The sequence below is a fragment of the Mobula birostris genome, chromosome 2 (assembly GCF_030028105.1).
Source record: "Mobula birostris isolate sMobBir1 chromosome 2, sMobBir1.hap1, whole genome shotgun sequence".
Lineage (NCBI taxonomy): Eukaryota > Metazoa > Chordata > Chondrichthyes > Myliobatiformes > Myliobatidae > Mobula > Mobula birostris.
Genome location: NC_092371.1, coordinates 227,148,215 through 227,164,596, shown reverse-complemented (window position 1 = coordinate 227,164,596; position 16,382 = coordinate 227,148,215). Strand labels below are relative to the sequence as shown.

At 41.9% G+C, this 16,382-nt stretch overlaps 1 protein-coding gene across 1 annotated transcript; it reads right to left on the bottom strand.

The window, feature by feature from the left end:
* Positions 1-2: 2 nt before the first annotated feature.
* On the bottom strand, positions 3-16,054 carry hddc2 (HD domain containing 2). Its single transcript, XM_072251576.1, has 6 exons — positions 15,938-16,054; positions 14,199-14,320; positions 11,131-11,233; positions 7,818-7,886; positions 5,891-6,029; positions 3-362 (listed from the first exon to the last, which is right to left on the bottom strand). The coding sequence occupies exons 1-6, from the start codon at positions 16,007-16,009 to the stop codon at positions 247-249; spliced, it is 621 nt and encodes a 206-aa protein (XP_072107677.1). The 5' UTR covers positions 16,010-16,054; the 3' UTR covers positions 3-246.
* Between the last annotated feature and the right edge of the window lie 328 nt (positions 16,055-16,382).

The following is a 16,382-nucleotide window of genomic DNA, read 5'->3' as shown; positions in this document are numbered from 1 at the left end:
TTCCAGAAATTTTGTTTATTTTACTGCACATCACCATATACAACCCTGAGATTATATAATAATAGAAAATTAATATCCCTTTCAGTACTATTGGAGAACACAAGGAGGAAACTGATCTGAGGCCTTTTTCTTTTCTCTAACATTTGAATTTCCTTATTCAGAATGAACAATGGTAAAATTATATTTTAAAAAAACATTGATGTGTTTTAAGTTCTCAGGTCAATGAAGTCGTTGAATTTTATATTCTCAATGCATCAACTCACACTCTTGCCAAAACTCTGGCTGGCTTTTTTTCACTCTAGCATCCCTTTCCGTATTCAAAGTTGTCACAAGTTGCAGAATTTCAGGGTGACTAAATTTTCCTGCAGGACAAGCAGATAAAGATTTATGAAGTAAATGCTTTAAGTTAGTATGGATCACTAATGGGCAAATAATGGAAACAGTTTTTTCAAAGTACGAGATGGTATAGCATAAATTCAGAACAGTCTATCATCAGCAAAGATGCACTTCTCCCTATAACTATAAATTTAAAATATTCTACCAAGAGAAGCAGCAGTTTATCAGGTTCGACTGCCATGATGCTATCCAATGCATTTTCCTACGACACAAATGACTGAAAACACGCAGTGGGTCAAGTAGCAACTATGGAAGAGAATTAATGTTTCTGTCAACATCTACGATTCTAAGTGCCCTGTTAAGGTAGTAACTCTAATTGTTTCCCTTGGTTGAGAAGTCTTGAACTAGACAGTGCAATCTCAAGCAACATCTTATGACCAAAACAAACATATTTTACACCCTCAATTTTAAACATTGATGATATGCAAGATTAACATCAATTGAGGAAGCTCAAAATCACAGTTTATGCAGGTCAAAGATGACTTGGGACTCAGGTCAGCTGGTGTTTACAGGATTCCCTGTGAATGTGGAGCAGTGTATGTCAGCCAGACATACCAACTACAAGGAGCACAGGTGATAAATCCATTTGGGTCACTGGGAGAAATCGACGGTAGCAGAACATTGCATTCAAAATGGTCATAGGAATGACTTTAATGGCACAAAACTACTGTGCCACCTGTAAAGGAAGCCATTGAAATAAAACTAGAGGAAAAGAATTTTAACAAAGATGAAGGTCTCGCTCTAAGTAAGAACTAGAATTCGATTGTAAGCAAGGTGGGATAGCGGAAACCGGATGAGGACTAACCAATCAGGAGAGATAAACTACGGGGCTATAAAAGGTGATGATTATCTCTTCAGTGGTTTGAATGGAGCATGACTGCGCAAGCGCGTGGAGGTCGGCCAGTGAGAACAGCGGGAAGAGTTTAAAAAGAAGGCAGCTTTACAGAGCGGGTGCGTGAGTAGAGAGACGAGTAGGAAGGCTTTGACTCAACAGGGCTTCGGCAATAACGGGTCAAGGCAAGGTAGGTTATCTGTTTACATAAGAAACAGGAGCAGGAGTAGACCATCCGGGCCATCAAGCCTGCCCCACCATTCAATAAGATCATGGCTGATCTGTCCGTAAACTCAGCTCCATCTGCCTGCCTTTTCCCCATAACCCTTAATTCCCCCACTAAGTAAAAACCTATCTAACTGTTTCTTAAATATATTTAGTGAGGAAGCCTCAAACGCCTCCTGGGCAGAGAATTCCACAGATTCACCACTCTCTGGGAAAAAGTTTCTCCTCATCTCCGTCCTGAATCTTGAGGCAATGTTTAGGATACAGACAGAAAGTATGTGTGTGAGGCTGGTTTTCTGTGCTCAGTGTCAGATGTGGGAGGTCCTGGAGACTTCCCAGCCTCCCGGACGGCCACATCTGCACCAAGTGCGTCGAGCAGCAGCTCCTTAGGGACCATGTTAGGGAACTGGAGATGCAGTTTGACGACTGTCTGGTCAGGGAGAGTGAGGAGGTGATAGAGAGGAGCCATAGGCAGGTAGTCACTCAGGGGCCACAGCAGACAGAGAAGTGGGCAACAGTCAGGAGAGGGAAGGGCAAGAAGCAGATACTAGAGAGTACCCCAGTGGCTGTCCCCCATATTAAGTACTCCTGTTTGAGTACTGTTGGGGGAGATGGCCTAACCTGGGGGAAGCAAAAGTTGCTGCGCCTCTGGCACAGTCTGGCTCTGTGGCTCAGAAGGGTAGGGAAAGGAAGAGGATGGCAGCAGTTAGGGGTTCAGAGAGGCAATTCTATGGAGGCAGGAAAGAAAGACGGATGAGAGTTTGCCTCCCAGGTGCCAGGGTCCGGGATGTTTCTGATTGCGTCCACGATATCTTGAAGTGGGAAGGAGAACAGCTAAAGGTCGTGGTACATATTTGTACCAATGACATAGGGAGGAATTCCTGAAAGCAGACTGCAGGGAGTTAGGAAGGAAGTTGAGAAGCAGGACCTCAAAGGTAATAATCTCGGGATTACTGTCTGTGCCACATGACAGCATAAGAATAGAATGAGGTGGAGGATAAATACGAGGCTGAGGGATTGGAGCAGAGGGCAGGGATTCAGATTTCTGGATCATTGGGACCTCTTCTGTGGCAGGTGTGACCTGTACAAAAAGGACGGGTTGCACTTGAATCTGAGGGGGACCAACATCCTGGTGGGGAGGTTTGCTAGGGGGACTGAGGAGAGTTTAAACTAGAATTGCTGGGGGGTGGGAACTGAACTGAAGTGAGGGAGGAAAGGGAGGTTGGCTCACAAACAGAGAAAGCTTAGAGACAGTGTGAAAGGGAGGATAGAGAAGGGATACACTAAGGCCGATGGTTTGAGATCTGTCTATTTTAATGCGAGGAGTATTGTGAATAAAGCAGATGAGCTTAGAGCGTGGATCAGCACTTGGGAGCTACGATGTTGTGGCCATTACAGAGACTTGGATGGTACAGGGGCAGGAATGGCTACTTCAAGTGCCAGGCTTTAGATGTTTCAGAAAGGTCAGGGAGGGAGGCAAAAGAGGTGGGGGCATGGCACTGTTGATCAGAGATAGTGTCATGGCTGCAGAAAAGGAGCAAGTCATGGAGGGGTTGACTACGGAGTCTCTGTGGGTGGAAATTAGGAATAGGAAGGGGTCAATAACTCTTCTGGGTGTTTTTTATAGAACACCCAATAGTAACAGGGATATTGAGGAGCAGATAAGGAGACAGAGTCTAGAAAGGAGTAATAACAACAGGGTTGTTGTGGTGGGAGATTTTAATTTCTCAAATATTGATTGGCATCTCCCTAGAGTGAGGAGTTTAGATGGGGTGGAGTTTGTTAGGTGTGTTCAGGAAGGTTTGACACAATATGAAGATAAGCCTACAAGAAGAGAGGCTGTACTTGATCTGGTATTGGGAAATGAACCTGGTCAGGTGTCAGGTCTCTCAGTGGGAGAGCATTTTGGAGATAGTGATCACAATTCTATCTCCTTTACCATAGCATTGGAGAGGGATAGGAACAGACAAGTTAGGGAAACGTTTAATTGGAGTGAGGGGAAATATGAGGCTATCAGGCAGGAACTTGGAAGCATATATTGGAAACAGATGTTCTCGGAAATGTATGGAAGAAATGTGGCAAATGTTCAGGGGATATTTGCATGGAGTTCTGCGTAGATACGTTCCAATAAGACAGGGAAAGGATAGTAGGATACAGGAACCGTGGTGTACAAAGGCTGTTGTAAATCTAGTCAAGAAGAAAAGAAGAGCTTACCAAATGTTCAAAAAACTAGGTAATGTTAGAGATCTAGATTATAAGGCTAGCAGGAAGGAGCTTAAGAATGAAATTAGGAGAGCCAGAAGGGCCCATGAGAAGGCCTTGGCGGATAGGATTAAGGAAAACCCCAAGGCATTCTACAAGTATGCGAAGAGCGAGAGGATAAGACATGAGAGAATAAGACCAATCAAGTGCGATAGTGGGAAAGTGTGGATGGAACTGGAGGAGATGGCAGAGGTACTTAATGAATACTTTGCTTCAGTGCTCACTATGGAAAAGGATCTTGGCGATAGTAGGGATGACTTGCAGCAGACTGAAAAGCTTGAGCATGTAGATATTAAGGAAGAGGATGTGCTGGAGCTTTTGAAAAGCATCAAGTTAGATAAGCCACCGGGACCTTACGAGATGTACCCCAGGCTACTGTGTGATGTGAGGGAGGAGATTGCTGAGCCTCTGGCGATGATCTTTGCATCATCAATGAGGATGGGAGAGATTCCGGAGGATTGGAGGGTTGCAGATGTTGTTCCCTTATTCAAGAAAGGGAGCAGGGATAGCCCAGGAAATTATAGACCAGTGAGTCTTACTTCAATGGTTGTTAAGTTGATGAAGAAGATCCTGAGAGGCAGGATTTATGAATATTTGGAGGGGCATAAGATGATTAGGAATAGTCAGCATGGCTTTGTGAAAGGCAGGTCATTCCTTATGAGCCTGATTGAATTTTTTGAGGATGTGACTAAAGTCATTGATGAAGCTAGAGCAGTAGATGTAGTGTATATGGAGTACAGCAAGGCATTTGACAAAGTACCCCATGCATGGCTTATTGAGAAAGTAAGGAGGCAAGGGATCCAAAGGGAACTTGTTTTGTGTATCCAGAACTGGCTTGCCCACAGAAGGCAAAGAGTGGTTGTAGACAGGTCATATTCTGCATGGAGGCCGGTGACCAGTGGTGTGCCTCAGGGATCTGTTCTGGGACCTCTACTCTTCGTGATTTTTATAAATGACCTGGTTGAGGAAGTGGAGGGATGGGTTAGTAAATTTGATGATGACACAAAGGTTGGGGGTGTTGTGGATAGTGTGGAGGGCTGTCAGAGGTTACAGCAGGACACTGATAGGACGCAAAACTGGGCTGAGAAGTGGCAGATGGAGTTCAATCCAGAAAAGTGTGAGGTGGTTCATTTTGCAGGGTCAAATATGATGGCAGAATATAGCATTAATGGTAAGACTACTGGCAGTGTGGAGGATCAGAGGGATCTTGGGGTACAAGTCCATAGAACACTCATAGCTGCTGTGCAGGTTGACTCTGTGGTTAAGAAGGCATACAGTGCATTGGCCTTCATCAATCGTACGATTGAACTTAAAAGCCGAGAGGTAATGTTGCAGCTATATAGGACCCTGGTCAGACCCCACTTGGGAGTACTGTGCTCAATTCTGGTTGCCTCGCTACAGGAAGGACGTGGAAACCATAGAAAGGGAGCAGAGGAGATTTACAAGGATGTTGCCTGGATTGGGGATCATGCCTTATGAGAATAGGTTGAGTGAACCTTTTCTCCTTGGAGCAACGGAGGATGACAGGTGACCTGATAGAGGTGTACTAGATAATGAGAGGCATTGATCGTGTGGATAGTCAGAGGCTTTATCCCAGGGCTGAAATGGCTAGCACGAGAGGGCACAGTCTTAAGGTGCTTGGAAGTAGGTACAGAGGAGATGTCGGGTAAGTTTTTTTACGCAGAGAGTGGTGAGTGCGTGGAATGGGCTGCTGGTGACGGTGGTGGAGGTGGAAACAATAGGGTCTTTTAAGAGACTCCTGGATGGATACATGGAGCTTAGAAAAATAGAGGGTTATGGGCAAAGCCTAGGTAGTTCTAAGGTAAAGATATGCTCGGCACAGCTTTGTGGGACACAGGGCCTTATTGTGCCATAGGTTTTCTATGTTTCTGAATGCCACTGGACTAGGTGTGCCCAGGCATCATCTCTGATGAAGATGGCAGAGTTTGTCATCGAAATGTCGGTTATAATATTTACCTGTCCCCAGCTGGAAGCCTGAGAGGAGTTTACTCATAACATCAATTGTTATGGTTATATGGTAGGAAAGTAGTGTTGAAGCCAACGATCAGATCAACCAAGCTGGCTCAGGCAAATGTCCTACTCGTATTCTTATTTATTATGTTACTAAATGATATGACAATAATGCCTTACTTAAGACAAGACAATAAGATTAACCTTTTGTTGAATCAAAAAATTCCTGTAAGTGCCCAGGTTTTTCTTCCATCTCTTCATATTCAAATGCCTGTGCAATCATTTCAAACCGATCCAGTTCTTTCACATATTTGGCTTCATTACTTGACTGGTTTTCGTATTCCTGTAGAAAGATACATTCAAACAAAAATACCTTTTACTTTCTGCATGGTATCTGTACCACACTGGTGACAAAAGATGTACATAAATAGAAATGTACCTTGAATTTATAAAACAATGTAGATTATACTGTCTAAACGAAAGTGATGCAGGTCCTGCAGTCCCATCACCATCTCCAAGCAAGCTTGTTTATATGGGCAGATTTCTCATTTTGAGTTTTAAAGACATGCAAATCCTGGATATGGCATAGTGATGGAAGAGTTAGTCTGCTGACAGGGGTGGGGGGTGTATCATATTAAAGAGAATAGGTTACAAGGAAATATGTGGGGGAAATGCTCTAACAGTTGGCCTACACTCAGTGGGCTAAATAGCCTCTTATGTCACAAGAACAGTTATAAATTTCTAAAGTGTGCATGTCTCGTGATCCAGCATTTTTACATTTAACTCATCCAATTGAAACTTCAGATATTTGCATCATATACCCACAAACCTCACCATTATACTATCATTTAGTTTTAACGGTAATATTAAATTATCCAGAATTCTCTCTTTTTACTGATTTTTGTTATTGCTCCTTTGAACAAGGTCTGCATTCCTGCAATAAGTTAACTTTAAAGATGTGATGGCTATCTCTGGAACCCACTGTTTTCTCTATAAAATTTGTAAATTTTGAAGCAATCTAGCTAGCAAGATATTTTTAAAATCTAAATTTATTTCTTTTTTTTCATCTTGCTTCAGAATTCAGGCTTGGCTCAAGCACCAGTACATTTGAACTCAATATAAACAGTAGAAACCTGAGGGAATACTGCACTGCCTTCTGACTGAGACCATGTTCTTAGCCTGTTATGTGGGTGCAAGAGAATAAAAATTTTTTTTACCCTGTTGTTATTTTTTCAATCCCATCATCTCTCATGAACTTGATCTCTGATGAGGCCATTGCCATTTCCTTAAATGCTCACATCCTAATAACCTATAAACCAAACCTGTCCTCTAGCAGCCTCACAAACTCCCTCAAATTTCACTTTTTTTCTGGTTGTTTCACTTGTAAAATGATTCCAAAATAGTTATTGATCCATTAACACTTCCGTATGTAACTTTGTTCCTCATCTTTGCGTCTGAAAGTTAGAAGCTGCAACCATAATGTAAAATTGGTTACTCAACTATCACATTTGGAGAACCACCTCCAATTTGAAAAATTCCACCATCAGCCCAAACAAAAGAGCAAGCCCACCCCCTAAAACCATTTTCTCCATCTTCTTCTCAAAGGGTTCATAGGCCATACAAATCCCACTTCTATTCCTATATTAAATAAGATGATAGCAGACCTGATCTTTGGTCTTATCATACTCATCCCTAATGAATCTGAATTTTTTTTCTTTAACTACAGTATACTCAATACCCACAACATTCTGAAATAAAGAATTGCAAGCCTGAGAGAAAAGATCTCTTCACATTGCAACCTTTAATAGAACAGCCTCAGCCTGAGAATATGCTACTCTCTACCAAATGAAACATCCTCAGTATCTACCCTGTCTAACCTTACAGCACATTATGGTTTGTATGATCTACAGTAGCAAGATACTGAACTCAAGCAATATACATAATGGAAATTTAAAAGTGACAGAAACTTAAAAAAGGCAATGATACAAAGAGTCTTAACTATTATCCTAGTAATAAAAGAAATATAACATTTACAAACTTGAGAAAACCTACACTCTCATAAAACAATGAAGAACAAGAGAGAATTCCTGTTGTAACTTACAACAGAAATAATATTCAGTCAGTAACTCACCTGCCAAAGCTCCTGGATCTCTTTACTTGCATCATTGTTTAAGAGTGCTGTTAAACATTTCATAGCCTCCTACCATAAAACATATACAATTTTGCATTAATGCATATTATCCAAAGAAAGCAATAACATAACTTATATGCAATGATATTTAATGTGCACTGGGGAGTAAGCCCACAGTCTGATTATTTTCTTTTTGAAAATGGGAAGCACAGAGTATTGCCAGCCATTTTTTCATGTTTATAAATTAGTTTTTCCTCATTTTCACATTTGTGGATCATTTTGTTCTTTCAGTATCAGGAAATTCTTATTGTCCTCTTATCGTCCCCTGATGACCTTTTACATTCTGTTTTCCCCATAAAGTAGTCTATAGGTCAATCAGTCCCTTTTGATTATAGAATAGCACAGCACAGTACAGGCCCTTCGGCCCACATTGTTGTGCCGACCCTCAAACCCTGCCTCCTATATAACACCCCACCTTAAATTCCTCTATCTACCTGTCTAGTAGTCTTCTAAACTTCACTAGTGTATCTGCCTCCACCACTGAATCAGGCAGTGCATTCCACGCACCAACCACTCCCTTAGTGAAAAACCTTCCTCTAATATCCCCCTTGAACTTCCCACCCCTTACCTTAAAGCCATATCCTCTTGTATTGAGCAGTGGTGCCCTGGGGAAGAGGCGCTGGCTGCCCACTCTATCTATTCCTCTTAATATCTTGTACACCTCTATCATGTCTCCTCTCATCCTCCTTTCCAAAGAGTAAAGCCCTAGCTCCCTTAATCTCTGATCATAATCCTCTTTTGCCCTTTTCAGTTTTCAGACTTAAGCATCACTATTTATATTTTACCTTTAAACTCGAATAAAGGATCCAAGCTCAAAATATAAAAATACCTTTGGATGCTACATTTTCAAGAATTTTGTTTCAACATTTGAAGCTTTTCTGTTTTAATCAAGTCAGATTGTTGTCAAGATCATTTTTAAACAGCTCCATGCAAGAAATGTGGGAGAACTAAAGAGAGAAGCTGGAAGATGCAGCAAAACTTGCTTTCAAAGATCACAGGGAGTGCTTAATTAAACTAGGATATTGCTGGAGTCTCTCTCCCTCTCTCTCCCTGGCTATCCATCCCATAGGATGAAGATGGTTCCTTTCAGTTATATTGCTGGAGTGCAGTAGTATCAGAGAAAGAAAAATGCTGGGTTGCAGTAACACTTGTGGAAGAACTGCCCAGCTAAGAAATACCATTTCCCAATTAGTTACAGGAAAATGAGTCTATTTAAAGTAATATGAAAACTTGATTATACGATGAAAAAGGATCTAGCGCTTTCCCGGTGTATATGACGAAGTGGCCATGGGATCACCCTTGTCGCCAGCTATTGCTAATTTCTAGATTGAGGACTTTGAGGACAGGGCTCTGAATTAATCATTCTTATGCCCCTAATGCTTCTTCAAACGTGTCGATGACACCTTCATAGCGTGGCTTCATGGACTCCAGGCACTCCAACAGTTCCATGACCATCTCAACAGAATACATTCAAACATTCAATTTACAATGGAGATGGAGAAAAATGGTTGTCTCCAATTAGAATGTCCAGGAATACGACACAAACTGGACATTAGCCTCCGACATGGCGTCTATCAGGCTTATACCTCAACAATAACAGCCACTATCATGCCTCCCAACATACAGCAGTTCTATTTTGATTAACAGTGCGAAAACTATTTAGGAACCAGCGAGTCTCCCCAAGGAAATAATAAGATTATGCATGACGTTCCTACAGAATGACTACAAGATGAAGGAAATCAATCGGGCCCTTAAAAGGTAACCTAATGACGAGGAACCCGTCACTACCACCTATTTTCCCTATATTTCTACAGCTTCTGGAAGGATCACCAGGATCCTGAAGAAATATCGGATTAATACCACCCACAAACCCACAAGAGGATTCGAGTACAAGAGCAGGGAGGTACTACTGCAGTTGTACAACACCTTGGTGAGACCACACCTGGAGTATTGTGTGCAGTTTTGGTCCCCTAATCTGAGGAAAGACATCCTTGCCATAGAGGGAGTACAAAGAAGGTTCACCAGATTGATTCCTGGGATGGCAGGACTTTCATATGATGAAAGACTGGATCAACTAGGCTTATACTTGTTGGAATTTAGAAGATTGAGGGAGGATCTTATTGAAACGTATAAAACCGTAAAGGGATTGGACAGGCTAGATGCAGGAAGATTGTTCCCGATGTTGGGTAAGTCCAGAACGAGGGGTCACAGTTTGAAGATAAAGGGGAAGCCTTTTAGGACCGAGATTAGGAAAAACTTCTTCACACAGAGAGTGGTGAATCTGTGGAATTCTCTGCCACAGGAAACAGTTGAGGCCAGTTCATTGGCTATATTTAAGAGGGAGTTAGATATGGCCCTTGTGGTTAAAGGGATCAGGGGGTATGGAGGGAAGGCTGGTACAGGGTTCTGAGTTGGATGATCAGCCATGATCATATTGAATGGCAGTACAGGCTCGAAGGGCCAAATGGCCTACTCCTGCACCTACTTTCTATGTTTCTATGTAAGCAGCACAGGATGTGTATCCATTTGGGTTACCGTATCCGGCAAAAATCAGCAGTAGCAGAACACTGTATTCGCAATGGCCTTTGGGACCGCCTGGTAAAGGAAGCCATTGAAATAAGACTAGAAGAACAGAATTTTAAAAAGACGAAGGTTTCACTCTAAGTAAGAACTGGAATTCTATTGTAAACAAAGTGGGAGAGCGGAACCCTGATTGGATGAGGATTAACCAATCAGGAGGGACAGACTATGGGGGTATAAATACCACTGGACTAGACATACCCAGGCATCATGTACATATGAAACTGCATACTTCATTTGTGATACAAAGCAATGTTTAATTGAGCACCATGTAAACTTGGATAGTTATGATCAAACTAGCCTTCAAGGTATGCATGAACTAATGCACACAGTATTGGTTAAACAAAATGACTTCATAAATGGAGAGCTCTGTTCCTGATCGGTCCTGCAAAATGGGTCCTCTCCCAACCGGTTTCCCATTCCTTACAAAAATCACCTTAATGATCCAAACCTTACTTTATTCAGAAGGCAAAGAGGGAAGAATATGAAATAAAGTCAGAGTGGGTTTTGAAAATTGTCCCAACATCTGTAGCTGCTATCTGTTAACATTTGATTTGAAATGTAGAAACACACTGTATTCAAGACACGAACCCGAAAATAAGAAATCCCAGCAGTACCCAAAACTATCCACTTGGGAAGTAGTTCAACCAGTGAAGTCTCCATTGGAACCTACTTCTTCTCTTCTATGTTTTTCCTCTTTACTAATATTGTCTGCTGGCGCTATGTCACCCACAATGCATTCTGCCATATCATGAACGAGGGCTAATTTAATGCATCTGCAAAGAAATAGATAGAAGAACATAAGAGACGGGAGCAGAAGTAAATGATCACCCTCTTGTTTGTGTTGTTCTACTGAAATTTATGGGCATGCTATGTTGGTGTCGGAATGTGTCGCAACACTTGCCCCCAGCAAGTCCTTGTGTGTTATTTGTTAATGTAAATAACACATGTTTCAATGTACATGTGACAAATAAATCTGAATTTGAATCTTCAGACTGTTCCACTATTCAATGCAATCCTAACTGATCTTCCTCAGCCTCAATGCCACTTTCCAATCTCTCCCCATACCCTTTGACTCCTTTGTATTTATTTAGTTAGTTAGTTTTAATTTATTTAGTGATATAGCACGGAGTAGGCCCTTCCAGCCCTTCAAACCACACTGCCCCATCAACCCCACACCCCCAATTAACCCTAACCTAATCACAGGACAATTTACAATAACCAATTAACCTACTTGATATATATTTAGACTGTGGGAGGAAACTGCAGCACCTGCAGAAAACCTATGCATTCCACGGGGAGGACGTACAGAGACTCCTTACAGAACAGCATCCGGAATTGAACTCTGCAACGCCAGGAGCTTTAATACTGTAGCACTAACTGCTACATTACCATGGTGCCATTGTGTGTACAAATATCTGTCAGTCTCTACATTGAATATATTCAAAAAGCCTGCCTCACAGCTCTTTGGGCTAAAGAATTCCAAAGGTCCACAACCTCCTCTCTTGCCTGAAGTATTCTGAAACTATGCTTGAAGTTCTAGATATTGCATAGAGGGAATATACTGTGTGGATTCCCCTCCTTAGCCCCTTTTTAGATCTGGCATAATTTAATGTGATCATCGTCTCTCATTCTTCTGTACTTCATCCATGAATCAAGTCATCCCAGAAACTAACACAGCAAAATTACTCTGCACTACTGCCCACGGAAACGTATCCTTAAATTTGGAGACCAAAACTACATCCAGAGCTCCAGCTGCAGTCTCAACAACTCCTTGTAAAGTCGTATCCTCCATACTTCTTGGAAAAAGGGCAACATTTCCATAACCTCTCCTAGTAACTGTTGCACAGACAAGCTAACTACTTGTGTTTTGTGTGAGAAGATCCCCAGATCGCTTTGTACTGCAAGATTTTATGTTCTCACTCTTTCTTCATTTTCATTCTAGCCTCCACAGTTGATGACATAAACATTTTCCCACATTACATTGCATTTGACAGCCTTTTTGCCATATCACTACCTTTAGATTCTTTGTGACCTCCTCACAAACTTCCTACCCTATCTTTGTATCATTAGCAAATTTGACTGCAATCAAGTCTCCAACATTCACCACCATCCTAAGTCTCTAATATAGATTATTAATAGCTGAGGCCCTCAAGCATGCTGATAGTTATGATTGCCAATTCACACTGATCTATTCATCCTGACACAGTTTGCTTTTAGTCATCCCATTGCCAGGCCAATATGTTATTCCCAACCCTGGGTCATTTTGTATGCACAATAAACTATTTTGTGGCAACTAATCAAATGCCTTCTGGAAATCCAGACACACTGGGTCTTCTAGTTCCCCTTTATCCTCACTGTTTGTTATAACACAGGGATTTTACAGATCAAACATCTGCCAAATATGACTGCCTTATCATAAATCCATGATTATCTTTTAACATTTTAGATATTATGCTTCATAATTAGTTCCAGTTTTCCCAATGACAGGCATTTGGCTAACTAGCCTATAGTTTCCTGCTTATGGACTCTGATTACAGGCATTACATTTATGGTTTTCAAAACCCACCTTCCCTGGGACACAGAAAGGGGCCGCTGGGCCACTCCAGAATCCAAGGGATTTTGGTTAGCTACCCAATATGAAATCACTATCTCTGCAGTCAAAATTATTTTTAAGACTTTTGGCCCCTTTACAGGCTACTGGACTGAGAGTAATTGTTGCCATATACCCCTTTAACTTGCCCGTATGTTATTATATAGCAATAGAAACGAGAAAATCTGCAGCTGTTGGAAATCCAAGCAACACACACTCAAAATGCTGGAGGAACTCAGTCTGGCATGCTGAGTTCCTCCAGCATTTTGTGCGGGTTATATAGCAATAGAGATTATTTTGTATTCTCCCTCTGGAGTTCCCATGATCAGAATATTTTTAGTATTTTTTACCATGAAAACAAATTTTTAAAAAAATGTTTTCAGAACCTCTGCCATTTCTCTACTTCCCATTATTGATTCCTTAGTCTTATTATCAAAGTGACTGACATTAAATTTAGTTACGTTTTTATAACTGCTGGATGCTCTCGCTGTTTTTATTATTTGTTGGTTGATGCTCATATTATTTTTAAAATATTTTAGTTACCCTTTGCTGATTTCCAAAAATTTTCCAATCCTTTGATAATGCTGTCACTAATGTGATTGACACTGTACGCCTTTTTCAGTTTGACGTCATCCTTAAATTCCTCAGAACAAAAAAAAGCATAATCTGTTGAGTTATTTTCCATTCAAATAAACAGGTCCCTTGAAGAGGCTCCAAAACTTTACCATCTCCAAAACAAAACAGATTTTACGAAGATTTAGTACATCAACAGAGAATTAGAAAATAAATCAGTAATAGATGAACCATCCAAAGAAAATGATTGCATTATAAAGTACCATTGTTTCAAACGTCTCCAACCACTTCATATCCAAACAAACATGGGTTACAGTGGCCTGAATCTTAACAAGCGACATCAATGACAGAATCACCAGAATGGGCTACTGTGAAAAAAAAGTTGTTCTAAGATTCAGAGAATTTATGATATTAGTCTTTTAAAAATTAATTTAATCTGAATGTGTACAATCTATTTGATATACACTTAAAAGAAAGAATGGCTGACTATTAAATCTTCAAATAGCAAAACTTCATTTCAACATTACACTTTTAATAAACTTAAGCTTTGAAGACATGATTCTGAGGTACTATACCTTTCTTTGTTGAGGTCTGGATCTTCAATTAAGAATGCCATAACAGCCATCCGGTACATGTGGTCTGACACGCTCTCCGGGTTTTTCACATTTCTATAAACCCAACCTGTTCGGGATACTCTCTACAGAAACAAACAGATTATTACTTTCTTCAACCAACACACACAAAAAATGCTGGTGAACGCAGCAGGCCAAGCAGCATCTATAGGAAGAGGTACAGTTACTTTCTTCAGATTAATTTCAGTATATTATATTCAACATACATCTACAATTTACTCTAACTGCTCTTGATACTCTAAATTCCTCAGATGAACGAAAAGCCTCCACAGGTACTTCACTTCACCCAATGTTAATCCAGCAGGTGAGCTCATGGATACTCTAGAAGGTGGTACCTACTTTACTGTCCTACACTATAAATTTCTGACCGACAGCATTGCCCCAGTATCACCAGTTAAAACACCAAAATGCTACTTTCAACAGGGTAGTAGCTTAAAAGAGGTCCTGCAAAATGAAAGAACTGTGCCTAAGGCGTAAAATGTCAGCTGACAGAAAGTGTAGGAAGAGTAACACACTGTCACTGTCAATACACTGAAACGATCTACTGAGTTTTGCTTCTTTCTTACTGTTTGTTTATTAATTTATTTATTGAGATGCAGCGTGAATAGGCCTCTCCTGCCACAAAACTCAGCAACACCGATGTGGTGAGAGGTGAGAAGTGACCTGATAGAGGTGTATAAGATGATGAGAGTCATTGATCGTGTGGATAGTCAGAGGCTTTTTCCCAGGGCTGAAATGGCTGCCACAAGAGGGTATAGGTTTAAGGTGCTTGGGAGTAGGTACAGAGGAGATGTCAGGGTTAAGTTTTTTTTTATGCAGAGAGTGGTGTGTGTGGAATGGGCTGCCAGCAATGGTGGTGAAGGTGGATTCAGTAGGGTCTTTTAAGAGACTCCTGGATAGGTACATGGAGTTCAGAAAAATAGAGGACTATGGGTAACCCTTGTAATTTCTATGGTAGGGACATGTTGGGCACAGCTTTGTGGGCCAAAGGGCCTGTTTTGTGCTGTAGGTTTTCTATGTTTCTAATTTAATCTTAGCCTGTCACAGGTCAATCTGTATTTATAATGACCAAGTAACCTACCAACCGGTAGGTCTTTGGACTGTGGGAGGAAACCCACGCAGCCACCGGGAGATCGTTTAAACTCCTTACAGGACAGCGGCGGAAACTGGACCCGGGTCACTGGTACTGCAAAGTGTTGTGCTAACCACCATGCCACCCCGCCGCGAATGTTAATGTTTTGCCAAAGTGACCCCCATTTTTAAAAAAATCAGTTGTGATGGGCACTGAACTACATATCAAATGGTAATAGCTGGGCCAAATGACCCTTCGGCAGGAATGAATTTGCAACACAGGATGAGTGCAGCCCGAGGGTAAAAGCAGGTCTCCCGACAGGGTGGCGTTGGAGCGGTGGGACGCCACTCGAAGGGGGTGGGGAAAGCCGAGTGAACAGGAACGGCACGGCACGGGAGGGTTGACGGTGCCTCGGGACGCTAAAGCGGGGGTGGCTGAACGGTGACCTGGAACGCCGTGTGAAAGGGATGGTTGTGATGGGTGAACAGTGCTTTGGACCGCCACGTGAACCGGGGGGGTGACACTGTGGGACGCAACGAGAACGGGAAGCAAAGCGCGGGGTTGCAGCTACCCCGTCCCGGGACCCGCACGGCTCTCGGCCGGCACTCACCTTCAACTGCCCGATAAACCGGATAAACTGCAGCAACTTGGCCGCGTCCCCAGAACCAGCGCGCACAGCCATGGCTTCAGCTCAGACCCGGAACCGGCGTCACAACCAACGCCGGAATACGCGTGTCCAAGCCGGTCCCGGGCAAGGCTTGTCAACGGGATTTAGAGTTACTGCTGAATTGCCCAGGTTATTGAGTTAGGATGGGTGATGTACGGAGCAGGGAATGAAATCAAAGGGCTGGATTGAATATCGGCACAAATGCAAAACACTGCATTTGCTGGAAATATAAAATACCCTTCAAACTGAATACAGTATAGAATATTTGCTGCCTGCACAGCGGCAACACAGAACACAATTTACCTACATAGATTGATCGGAAAGCCGATTTCGAACAAAGTTTGCTGAATTGAATAGGACTTAAAATATTGATTGGAGACGCAAGATA

What these genes read in the sequence shown, in the direction of transcription:
- hddc2 (XM_072251576.1), bottom strand. Translation starts at nt 16,009, where the DNA reads ATGGCTGTGCGCGCTGGTTCTGGGGACGCGGCCAAGTTGCTGCAGTTT. An exon ending in AAAAACATAGAAGAGAAGAA is followed by an intron (nt 7,887 to 11,130) that starts GTAGGTTCCAAT and finishes GTTTTATGGTAG; the next exon opens with GAGGCTATGAAATGTTTAAC. An exon ending in AGATCCAGGAGCTTTGGCAG is followed by an intron (nt 6,030 to 7,817) that starts GTGAGTTACTGA and finishes ATCTTTCTACAG; the next exon opens with GAATACGAAAACCAGTCAAG.